The sequence below is a fragment of the Leguminivora glycinivorella genome, chromosome 13, assembly GCF_023078275.1.
Source record: "Leguminivora glycinivorella isolate SPB_JAAS2020 chromosome 13, LegGlyc_1.1, whole genome shotgun sequence".
NCBI classification, from domain to species: domain Eukaryota; kingdom Metazoa; phylum Arthropoda; class Insecta; order Lepidoptera; family Tortricidae; genus Leguminivora; species Leguminivora glycinivorella.
Genome location: NC_062983.1, coordinates 3472999 through 3486664, shown reverse-complemented (window position 1 = coordinate 3486664; position 13666 = coordinate 3472999). Strand labels below are relative to the sequence as shown.

The following is a 13666-nucleotide window of genomic DNA, read 5'->3' as shown; positions in this document are numbered from 1 at the left end:
CTCGCAGGTGAGACTGGAATGCATTTAGTTTATTATGTCTTTTCTATGACCAAAAGTGAAACAAATGTACGCATTTTTGGCGCAAACCAAGACAGTTCAAGGAGAAATTTGGCTCATGAATCATGGAACAGAAAAAACACGTTTTTTTCTGTTGGATTGGAGGTAAGAAACTTGTTACATACTGTGAAAACTGACTGGTAGAGAATGCTGTTGGATATTAAGTCCGCGTTTTGTACTGTAAGTTTTTCTTTCTCTGTGTACGATAAATATTTAAAAAGGAAACTGGTCACAAATTACGAACAATCTACTCGACATGACATTTTAGTTTGACACATCGCTCTTCTTATACAAAGACACTCAATTACGGTCTAAGTCTGCTTAAAGAGTGCTTTAGACATTTGATAGACGAGACGTCTAACATACACACACACTAACACAAAACACAGAGACACACTTCTAAGTGTGCCACAAATCCCACTTGTAAAGAGTCCCTCGGCCTCGCTGTCAGGCGGGCAGAGGTCGCTGGTGGCGCTGTCGCTCGTGCTCGCCATGTTGCTGTTCAAACCCGCCCCGCTCTACATCCTGGACGAGGTGGACGCGGCGCTCGACTTGTCGCACACGCAGAACATCGGACACATGCTCAAGGAGCACTTTAGGCACTCGCAGGTGAGGCTGGAATACATTTAGTTTTCTATGACCAAAAGTGACACTAATGTACACATTTTTGGCGCAAACCAAGACTGTTCAACGAGAAATTTGGCTCATGAATCACAACGTTTTTTTCTGTTTTTCTGTTGGATTGGAGGTAAGAAACTTGTTACATACTGTGAAAACTGACTGATAAAGAATGCTGTTTGGCATTAAGTCCGCCTTTTGTACTGTAAGTATTTCTTTTTTTACGTTCTATCAGCTGCAAAAGTGCTTGGCGATTTTATCAATGAATTTGTTAATAATTTCTACATACAATTTTGCAGCTGATAGTATAATAAAGATTTAAAAAAACTTATCACAAATTTCGAACAATCTTCTTCTCGACATGACACATAAAGAATGACATTTTAGTATGACGCATCGCTCTTCTTATACAAACTCACCCAAATGCGGTTTGTCTGCTTAAAGAGTGCTTCAGACGTTTATTAGCGAGAATCCAAACACACACACTAACACAAAACACAGAGACACTCTTCTAAGTGTGCCACCTGTAAAGAGTCCCTCGGGCTCGCTATCAGGCGGGCAGAGGTCGCTAGTGGCGCTGTCGCTCGTGCTCGCCATGTTGCTGTTCAAACCCGCCCCGCTCTACATCCTGGACGAGGTGGACGCGGCGCTCGACTTGTCGCACACGCAGAACATCGGACACGTGCTCAAGGAGCACTTTAGGCATTCGCAGGTGAGACTGTAATAGATTTAGTTTATTATGCCTTTTCTATGACCAAAAGTGACACTAATATACACATTTTTGGCGCAAACAAAGACAGTTCAAGGAGAAATTTGGCTCATGAATCATGGAACAGAAAAAATAAACTTTTTAACAAAAAATAAAACCGCCTTCAAAAATAAGCGCGTTACAAAACACGGAGAAACTAAAAAGCCAAAAATAATAAACCTTTCAATTCAGATTTCTTATCGTATTGCAATAAGCTAAACATCCAAATTATAAACAAATCAATTATTTTTGTAGTCGGTACCAGACCTGTTCGTCGCCTTGCTATTGCCTGTTTGCCTGCCCCACCCAACCATACACAGGCTGGTACCGACTCCAAAAATAATTGATTTGTTTATAATTTGGATGTTTAGCTTATTGCAATACGATAAGAAATCTGAATTGAAAGGTTTATTATTTTTGGCTTTTTAGTTTCTCCGTGTTTTGTAACGCGCTTATTTTTGAAGGCGGTTTTATTTTTTGTTAAAAAGTTTATTTATTTGTTGATTTTTAGTGGTTCCTAGTGATATTATATGTATCAGTCCGAATACATGTACAGTAGTGAAAGAATTATCCTTTAACTCCTAACCATTGAGGAGTTGACCTTCCATCATCAGCTCAGTTGATTTTTAGTGGTTCCTAGTGATATTATATGTATCAGTCCGAATACATGTACAGTAGTGAAAGAATTATCCTTAAACTCCTAACCATTGAGGAGTTGACCTTCCATCATCAGCTCAGTCACATAAAATTATTACCATCAGACGTAAATACTGGTGTACCTTTGAAAAATAGACTAAAAACATTACATGTGCCTATAACATTTGAAGAGTTCCCTCGATTTCTCCAGGATCCCATCATCAGACCCTGACTTGGTGCCAATGGGACCATCTCGGGGTTATACCGGTTCGATCAAAAAAAAAATTTTGAAAATCGGTCCACGATTCTCGGAGATATCGAGTAACATACATACAAAAAAAAAAAAAAAAAAATTCAGTCGAATTGAGAACCTCCTCCTTTTTTGAAGTCGGTTAAAAACACGTTTTTTTCTGTTGGATTGGAGGTAAGAAACTTGTTACATACTGTGAAAACTGACTGGTAGAGAATGCTGTTTGGCATTAAGTCCGCCTTTTTGTACTGTAAGTTTTTCTTTTTTTTTATGTACTATCAGCTGCAAAAGTGCATCAATGAATTCATTAATCATTTCTACATACACTTTTGCAGCTGATAGTATAATAAAGATTTAAAAAAAACTGATCACAAATTTTCAACAGTCTTCTACTCGACATGATATTTTAGTATGACACATCGCTCTTATACAAAAACACCCAAATACGGTCTAAGTCTGCTTTAAAGAGTTCTTTAGACGTTTATCAGCGAGAATCCAAACACACACACACAGACACACTTCTAATTGTCGCACACGCAGAACATCGGACACATGCTCAAGGAGCACTTTAGGCACTCGCAGGTGAGACTAGAATAGGATCGTACAGAGATATAGTTTGGTAATGTGTCTTTTCTGTAACCAAAAGTTACACAAAACTACACATTTTTGGCACAAACCTAGACGGTTCAACGAGAAATTTGGCTCATAAATCATGGAACAGAAAAAACACCCTTTTTATGTTAGATATAGAAGATACTTGTTACATACTGTGAACTGACTGGTAGAGAATGCTGTTTGGCATTAAGTCCGCCTTTTGTACTATAAGTTTTTCTTTCTTTGTGTACGATAAATATTTAAAAAAGAAACTGGTCACAAATTGCGAACAGTCTTCTACTCGACATGACACAAAGAATGACATTTTAGTATGACGCATCGCTCTTATACAAAAACACCCAAATACAGTCTAAGTCTGCTTAAAGAGTGCTTCAGACGTTTATTAGCTAGAAACCAAACACACACACACACACACACACACACCAACACATATACATCACAACATAGACACACTTCTCTAAGTGTGACACAAATAACTCTTAGAAAGAGTCCCTCGGTGAACTATCAGGGGGCGGTCAAACACTTTATGATTATGTTTTTTGTTGCATGGATCACACAAGCTAACCTCTGAATATTTTGTTTCAGTTTATCATCGTGTCCCTGAAAGACGGCATGTTCAACAACGCCAACGTCCTCTTCCGGACGCGATTCGTGGACGGCATGTCCGCCGTACAACGCACCGTCAACCGGCGATGAACACACTGCTTTACACTTTATCAATTTTACATGTCAATCAACAAGAGCAATTTTATCACTTATCCACGTGGATAAGACATCCGTCACTCTCACACTGACATACTTGCTAAAGCGTGACGGATGATTTATCCACGTGGATAAGTGACAAAATTGGCAGCATGATACGCCGGCTGGAACGAATAACTGAATGAAAATACACATGTGTAACAGATTATCCAATAAAATGGTTGTATGTTAAGTAATTTTATGTTATGAAATAAAATGAAAAAATACTTTTAAATTATAGTTTTTTAATCACATTTAATATACCTACCGTATACCTGTTTGCCACCGACGTGGTATATAAAAAAAAATGTAACTCTTATTCGATTCGACTCTTACCACATGCATTAAAAATCACGTTTTATTTTAACTTCAATAGCTAACAATAGAGTTAAATATATATGGCTTCGTATGCAGTAAAGGGTTAAAGACCAAAATTAGAAGGTTTCACGGTACCCACGTTATTGTTCCCAAGTTATGAGATACAGTTATCCGGCTAAACTAACCGAAACTCCCGTCTAGGTTATCCTCAAGTCTGAGTTATTGCACGGTCAAGACGGGCCGGACTCAGGTGTGCGCTGTTGTGACCACACGAGACGTTTCTTCGGGATATCATTTACGGATTTTTTTAATAAAATAGGCAGCAAACGAGCAGACGGGCCGCCTGATGGAAAGCAGCCATCGCCGCATCAGTAGGCCTAGCACATGATTGCAGCGAGAGTATGTCGCCGCGAGATAGATCACATGTCTTCTTCTAACTGTATCAATGACATAAGGACGGATAGTCTATCTCGCGGCGACATACTACCGCGGCAATCCTGTGCTAACCCTGCAGGTACGTCGTACGTTCTGTACACCGGATGCCCACCAAATCTCTTGAGACTTATATAATCTTTTCACGAGGGTATGCAGGGAGCAGTGGTGTTTGACGGCGAGGTGTCTGACCCGTTCTCTGTGCGTCGAGGTATTCGGCAAGGCTGTGTCCTTGCACCTAACCCTGTTTGGTATATCCTTCTCGTTGCTGCTCAAAATTGCTTTCGGCGACAACTACTTAACAGAGTATCCATCTGCAATATCTGCATACAAATGCTGACGGTGAACTGTACAACGTTCCCTTGCTAAAATCTAATCGAAAGCGAGATGACTTACGGAATATTACGGATAAGTTTTCTCGTGCCTGTGCCCCGTTCTCTATGTCCATCAATCCCCGGAAAACTGTTGTGCTGGCTCAAGGGTGCGCGGAAACACCGATGATAATGTTGGATGGCGCTCCGCTGGAGTCAGTCGACATGTTTTGTTACCTCGGGTCCACAGTAGCTAATAACCTTTCTCCGGATGTAGAAATCGACGTTCGTACAAGAGTATGGCAAAATAAACACCTAACAAGGAAAACCAAGACAAATAGTCTATCAAACCTGCATCCTGAGCAGTGAGCATACTCGTGTATGGGGCTGAGACGGACATCGTACGCCAAGCTCGAGCGCCGACTCAACGCATTCCACATGCGCTGTATCCGGAACATTTTGGGCATAGGCACATTGGAAATACAAGGTCACGAACGAGAGGGTGCTTGAGATTGCTCAGCCTCTTTGCGCTGCTAAAGCTGAGATGCTTGCGCGCTGGCTGAGCAATGTGCATTGAATGCAACCTAGTCGTTTGCCACGGCGTGTCATGCTTGGTGCCATAGCTGATATCAAAAGAAGAATGTTACTATATAAAGATTGGACCAAAGAGGATCGAGTATTATAGAGAATGACTGTCAAAGTAAAATGTGTAATCACAGTGCATAGACTGCCATCTTTCGACACAAGCTTAAAACTTTTGAACCTCAGTTTTGACAATTTGGCCCATATTCTTAGCTTGATATGTTTTAAAATGTCAAATATTAATATTAGCGCCATCTAGCCGAGCGTACCCCAAAGGTGTATCGCCATCTAGCTCACCGTACCTTTTTCTGTGTGGTTTTGGGGTAGGTACGTTTTTTTCTTAGACTTTATCGGTCTTTACGAAGTTATATAGGTCTTTGATTGGACCAAACGTGACATGCACGCCTTCAAAATCCCGGCCCACACATGGGAAGAGCTTGCCGAAGACAGGGACAAATGGCGCAAACTGTTTTATTTTTAATTTATTGAAAACAAAGATTACAGTTATACAGCTTCTAGTTTTTTCGCCAAACTTACGTTTAACGGCGAAATTAACGGTTTACGTTTAACGGCGGTGTTCAACGGACGCAAAATTCACGACAATGCTTGGTTCTCCCAAGTAAGCGCGCCAAGCGTCACCAGCGCGATATGTGTTCGCCGAGTGCACACTTCACCTGCCCGAGATGTGGTCGTGTTTGTCGCTCCCGTACCTATTTGCTTACATAGCCATAAAAAACGCTGTCGCCCTGCTTGTATAGTCTATTAATTCTATTATAGACCGAGGCCAATGATTACCTGGTTAAATGTCGTTCCATTATTACATAGATTTGTTTGAAATGTACGTGTTGCAATTTACGAATTTGCCGAGAATGTCCCGTTGTTTCCAAACGGGTGGTCACCTTATCGGTTATCAAGAGAGGGTCCAACTTCATACAGGCGGCGAGTTTAAAACGACTGCACTTTGGCTTCGGGTTACTAATATTACCTTATACTATTAACTATGTATTTAAAGCAGAATGGATTTACTTACCCAAGTTTAAGCGACACGACTTGCTTTACCTAGATACTTTAGTCTGACCACAAGTTTGACCCCGATATGTAAGTGTGTACGTAAATTATAGTATTTAAGATTTAAGAATAAGAAAAATGTATTGCCTTATACATACAGTTACAAGAAAATACATGCAATTATTAATAGTTATTTGTTACACAAGGGTGCAAAGTTGTATTTTAACGGTGTGGAATTGAAAAACGAGCAAGTGAAAGGATTCTATAGTTGAACCACGAGCGAAACGAGTGGTTCGAGAATAGAATCCTGAACTTGCGAGTTTTTTAACACACGAGAAGTAAAATGCATTTGCACCCGAGTGTAACACAAAACTTTTCCCCTCACGAGGAAACTGCAACGCAAAAAATGCGTTTGTCACTGCTTCCAGTAGTTCCACAGGTGGTAAATTATCTTTATTACTAGATTCACCTACTTTTATCAATTTTAAAGCAGTTAATTTGACTTTATTCAAGGTAAAATTACTTTACCCGCTGGTATTAAAGGACAAAAAACCCGTGTTTCCGAGCTAGTGAGGGGAAAACAACTATTACAACCTATGCAGATTAGGTAGGTAGGTACCTATATTGTGAAACATTCACTTGTAGAACTTCTGAATTGCTCCACGCCCCCTTGAGACAGGAATCATGCGCTCGAGCCAAGTCGAATGAAGTTCGCGTCAAAACGGACAAGTTTTATTTCCCCGAGGTGGCGCTGTGGAACGGCGTTTACCAGTTTGTGACGAAGTAAGTTTGTGAAAAATATTAACTGCCGAGCTACGTCTAAATAGTACTGTAACATACCTATGTGTATTCCTTGTCCTAACTATACCTCAAAAAGTTACCTACATTTTATCTTGTGGTAGCTCTTTCGGTCCCGTGTGGTGACGGGTTAAGAATTTCACCACCCCCTTTCATCCCGTGGGTGTCGTAGAAGGCGACTGTGGGATATGGGTTAAATTGTGGCGTAGGCGAGAGGCTGGCAACCTGTCACTGCAATGTCACAGTTTCGTTTTCTTTCATCCCCTTATTTGCCAAGAGTGGCACTGAAACTTGAGTAGTTTCATGTGCTCTGCCTACCCCTTCATGGGATACAGGCGTGATTGTATGTATGTATGTAGCTCTTTCGCGCTACTACATAAGAGCGTATGCTTAGGAAGCCGATCCAGCCTTTTGCTTACACTTCCGATTATGATCAGCGAGGAAGACCAGACCATGGAACACATAATCCAGCGCTGCCCCCTTCGTCAATATCGAGGGCTGCCAGAAGACTTGTTGCATCTCACACCCGATGCAGCTGACTGGCTAAGGTCCCTGAATATTGACATTTAAAATGTAGAAATAATTGCCTATTTTTGAATTGATGCCATACGACTAAATAAATAAATTATGATCAGTTTCTCCAAGTCTCCATCACCTCTACGCCTCTCCGCATAATAAAATATTAATAAATAGCGATTATTACTTACGTATATCCTTAATAAGGTACAGCGGGACCAATCTGTACTGGGAGGCAATTGTAACTAATCCATTTTTTCCATTATTACACTATGTGATGTTGAGTTCTACATGTATCCACTGAACACGCCTACCGTATATAACCGGTTGACACTCTATTTAATAATGCAAACATTACATGGAAAAAATGGACCAGTTACATTTGCCCCCCAGTCGAGATTTGCCCCGCTGTATCTTATTATAGTTCAAATAGACAATAAACCACGCAGACATGTGTTCCAATCAAAGCAGACAATTTTTCAAATCCAGTTTTCCGCCAATTCATACGCAGGTCGCGTCGCATAAAATGGTTTATAGGTAGTGTTGTCCGGAATATTGAGGCGTCACAGTTTATGGCCAGTGTTATTTATAGCTAATATTCAGGCCTACCTACATCCTGTAAAGACTAACCTAGCCACAAAATTAAAATTTTGAAAAAAACCCCCGATGGACGTAGTGGACCGATTTTCATAAAACATGGCTAAGAACACTTCCGACTAACTCAGCTTTCAAACAACAAAAACTAAATCTAAATCGGTTCATCCGTTCAGGAGCTACGATGCCACAGACACACACACACACACACACAGAGACAGACAGACAAACAGACAGATAGACACGTCAAACTTATAACACCCCGTCGTTTTTCCGCAATTTTCGAATTTAAGGCTTCGCTTATTCGAATTTAAGGCTTCGCTTCGAAAATTGCGGAATGCTTCATACAAACTTCCACCCCCCCCCCCCCGTTTAAGAAAATGGGGGGTTAGGAAGAGACAAAAAGTAGCCTATGTCACTCTCCATCCCTTCAACTATCTCCACTTAAAAAAATCACGTCAATACGTGACTCCGTTTTGCCATGAAAGACGGACAAACAAACAGACACACACTTTCCCATTTATAATATTAGTATGGATTTCACGAGAATTATTGGTCTTAAATTCGAGTATAAGATAACATAGTAGCGGTTCATATTATGGCGGCCTCTCTATACTTCATTACTAGTACCTTGCTAGTACCATGAAGTACCTATATAAAACACAGCTATCCTAGGAAATCTGAACTTTAAGAGGATACGGTAGCGAAAATGCTAAAATGGAAAGGAGCCCCCCTTTCGACTTGGAAATTTTAGTTAAATATACAAGTGTTATTAATTAGATTTATCAAAAAAAAATTGTCCATTAAGAACAACTCAGTCAAAAGATATTTCAAATAAATCTTTAAAATCGGTTCCGCTCTCGACTCTTTCCTCCTTCAAAACTTAATCAATCGGAACGAAATTTAAGAATCTGAATAACAATGAAATAATCTATGTCGGACCGTTTAGCTTTTTTGGTTAATTGTTACCAATCTTGAGTATCACACCTGTTTTTGCGCCACAATGAAAAAGGCCGTTTTTGGAAATTTTTGATTCGCTCTAGAGTCTTTACAAAGCAGAATATCAAAAAAATCAAAACGGTCCGACACAGATAAAAATAATAAAAATCTGTGTTGAAAAAATAATTTCTCTATCTTAAAAAAACCAGGGAGGAAATAGTCGAGAGCGTTTGTATGGAGAATTGACCCATACCGTATCGTCTTAATTCTTAAGTTGCCAATTCAAAGTAAGGTAGGCACAGAAAGTACAGAGACAACGGGACAAATGAAAGTAAATAAAAGCTGCGTGAATAATCAGCTATGAACCCTCATCATCCTCCTTGCGTTATCCTGGTATTTGCCACGGCTCAAATAAAACTATGGAAACGGATTAAATCGCGTATAATGAATTTAAAATACATCCCGACGTTTCGAACTCTTTACAGCGTTCGTGGTCAACGGGTGACTGAGGAAAAATTTAAATGTGCAAAAGCTACCCACTTACAAGAAATATTAACGAACCATAAGAGAGAGTTCGAAACGTCGGGATGTATTTTAAATTCATTATACGCGATTTAATCCGTTTCCATAGTTTTATTTCATGAGTAACTATCGCGGTAACCGAAGACAATATTAACTAATCCCAAGTTTTGGCGTAGGCACTAGTTTTACGAAAGCGACTGCTACCTGACCTTCCAACCCGAAGGGTAACTAGGCCTCATTGGAATTAATCCGGTTTCCTCACGATGTTTTCCTTCACCGAAAAGCGACTGGCAAATATCAAACGACATTTCACACATATGTTCCGAAAAACTCATTGGTACGAGCCGGGGTTCGAACCCGCGACTTCCGTATCGAAAGTCGCACGCTCTTACCAATAGGCTACCAGAGCTTCCATCAGCTATGAACCCTGTACGGGAGAAAAGAAAGAAATGTCGTGAAATAGAATATGATCCATGACAACTCATCTCTTTTCGCACCAAACTATATCTATCCCTCTTTATCACTCACACCCCACAGTTACAAGATGGCCGATATTTTGGGAAATCTGACAACTATGTCCACATATCCCTGCCTATTCAATTGATTTCCCGTATCCTATCACCGTGGTCCAACACAGCCCTTTATAAATATTAAATCGTTTTATTTATTGGTTAGACCTTAAACCCTATTCCAATACAGAAAATTGTGTAGGTTTTGATCTCAGAGCATAATAATTAGCACAATATAATAAAGGTCGTTTCACCACACCAACTGGTAAAGGATTACTTTGCTATTCGAAAACAGATAGCGAAATTGCATTTTATCCACAAGCTATGTCCACAAGAGTGCAAAGTAATTTCATACAAATTTTAACTTGATGTATTAAGCTGGCTGGTAGAATTTACCTATAAAATGATGATTTTGAATCATAAATACCTATTGAATAGATTGATGGATTTGATTTAGTTTGATATTTTTTTATAGTCAGTATTTTGTCCGTGATTGTGTTTCACTCGGCGGCAAAGTTTGTTAACCTTCGTGCCTTGAAACCGTCGCAGTTACCTCATGAAGTTCCAGTTCATATCTTCCGGCTCCATCATCAGATCAGTTCGACAGTACCATATTATTGTATTATCATCAGGATTATATAAAGTTACCAATTATCATTACGCTTCGATCCTTAGAAGATGGTTAAATTAGTTGCCTTAGATACCATTACATGGTTACCAGTGGCGTAGCGTCGATACAACTCGATTCCCCACGGGTTCCCTAAAATTGTCCAGTTTCTTTAGAAGTCTATACAAAACAGTTCCCAAAAACCCCTCCGGCTTTTCACACGAAATTTTTCACGCCACGCCACTGATAGTTACATACAGATTGACCTAATAAAAACGTGTGAAAAAGGAGTTAAACTTGGTAGTTATCATCCATCAACAATCAGTTTCCATAAACTTAAAGTTACTGACACACCTCGGACACTTGCGACCAAATATACGAAAGAAACTCGTCCCTACGCACACAGTCTAATTAAAGCTCCTGTAGGTAAGGCGAAGGCATACCATGTTTGTGTGAGTGAGATAGGACAGATCGATTAATCGTGTTCTTGATAGGCGGTAACAGTAAGGTAACCAAACTGGGAGTGGCCATACTGTACGATAGTAGTCTTTATTTATTTTCATTTTTAGGCTAGGTATTTTACAATATGAATATAAAAATCCATACTATTTTTAATATTATAAATGGGAAAGTGTATGTGTCTGTTTGTTTGTCCGTCTTTCACGGCAAAACGGAGCGACGAATTGACGTGATTTTTTAAGTGGAGGTAGTTGAAGGGATGGAGAGTGGCATAGGCAAAAGCTAGTGTAATATAAAAACACTTACAAAACAATATAAAAACCGCCAGCAGCGGGGCAGGGCCCAAGCTGCCGGTGGTTAGGGCTGCAGAGGGGAACCGTCGCTGCATCACCATGATCAATGATCATGTACTCTTTTATTAGGGTTCCGTAGTTAACTAGGAACCCTTATAGTTTCGCCATGTCTGTCTGTCCGTCCGTCCGTCCGTCCGCGGATAATCTCAGTAACCGTAAGCACTAGAAAGCTGAAATTTGGTACCAATATGTATATCAATCACGCCAACAAAGTGCAAAAATAAAAAATGGAAAAAAATGTTTTATTAGGGTACCCCCCCTACATGTAAAGTGGGGGCTGATATTTTTTTTCATTCCAACCCCAACGTGTGATATATTGTTGGATAGGTATTTAAAAATGAATAAGGGTTTACTAAGATCGTTTTTTGATAATATTAATATTTTCGGAAATAATCGCTCCTAAAGGAATAAAAAGTGCGTCCCCCCCCCTCTAACTTTTGAACCATATGTTTAAAAAATATGAAAAAAATCACAAAAGTAGAACTTTATAAAAACTTTCTAGGAAAATTGTTTTGAACTTGATAGGTTCAGTAGTTTTTGAGAAAAATACGGAAAACTACGGAACCCTACTACACTGAGCGTGGCCCGACACGCTCTTGGCCGGTTTTTATTACGTGTGGTTACGGTATATGTCACTTCAAAACAGGAACGGACTCATTTAAATTTTATATTTACAGAATCGGAACCCATTCAGGAACAGTGTCAATAAATTCAAACTTGATGCGACTCGTAGGAAATATAAATTTGGCCGTCTATACCAAATGGGTATGTTACTAACCATTCTGGGGTAACTTTGTGGATATCTAAATTATAGAAGACATTTCGGTTTGCACAGACTGATTCTACAGTAGTAAATATTATAGGATATTATTAGGGTGCCTTTCCACTCGAGATGAGCTAATATGTGGATGCGTATCCACCAATCATGTTCGTTATTCCACGAGCGTAGCGCAGCACATCTCTGGTGGAAATGCACCCTTACACAGGTTGACTAACTCTGTTGATGTTATCCGATTCAATATCCGAGGTCCTACATTCGATATCGGATCGGATAATGTGAAAACACTGAAAACGTACTTGTTGGCGACTGGCTGGTGCGCGACCTCCTTCATAGTTTAAAATTATGTCACTTTCAAAAACTGTCCTCATGTTATGAAATAGAATCAATCGGTGGTCAGTCTGCCTTCTGTCACGAAACTAAGCTTGTGTTTGTTTACCAATAATTAAAATTAGTGCATTTATTACATGTTTTCATCATTTCACGTCAATAATAACAGTCCACAACCCCGCTAGCTATCAGTACTTACATTTCATTAAAATTTAAAAAGGGACTCTACGCGTTGGCTTCGGCTCCGAGCACGCCTCCCAAAGGTCCGGAAAAAACTAAAACAAAACATCTAAATGTATTTATGATTACTATCTGTCATTTTCATCTAAATTTTTATCCAAACATGTTCATTTTCAAATCTGGTAGTACTACGTAGTAGACGAGCCATGAATAAAATGAAATTATATTAGAGTCTTAAATACTTACTTTAGGCTACACGCGTTCAAAGGACTTATTTTTCCTGTACCGGAAATATTACAATACAATAGACGATGAAAAAAATGGCTTAAACGATGATCAATATTACCAATACAACACAACGCCACTCAAGAAAACACATCGCAAATCCAATTTACTAGCAACAAGATATTTTCATCAGGCTAACATCAGCGGTTTCATAATATTTCAGCCCTTTCGCTGATATATGTATGCAAGCTTCTTCTTAAACAGAGTCGCTATAATCTTAAACAACTTTCACAAAATGTTCAACATCCATCGCTGCTTGGTTCCCTAAAACGTGCCAAACACACCGTCGAAAATCGTCAATGGTTGTAAGAGAATTCGTGCCTACAAATGATTCGTTTAATGTTCACCGTTCATTGGTAAGTCCAGGTTTTGGTATTGTCTTGGAACGTTATACGTAACACGGGTGGAAAATTAAGTTTCAAAATATTATTTACTCAAGGATATTGCTTATACAAATTGCTTTTCTGTTTCTTACTGTTG

At 39.5% G+C, this 13666-nt stretch overlaps 1 protein-coding gene across 1 annotated transcript in view; it reads left to right on the top strand.

Annotated features, from left to right (window-relative positions):
* The window catches only part of LOC125232821 (structural maintenance of chromosomes protein 2), a 39789-nt gene extending 36034 nt beyond the window's left edge, over window positions 1-3755 (top strand). The window contains exon 22 of the mRNA XM_048138609.1: window positions 3510-3755. Within this exon, the coding sequence (XP_047994566.1) occupies window positions 3510-3620 (111 nt within the window). The 3' untranslated portion in view covers window positions 3621-3755. The remainder of the gene's footprint in view (window positions 1-3509) is intronic.
* Window positions 3756-13666: the final 9911 nt, after the last annotated feature.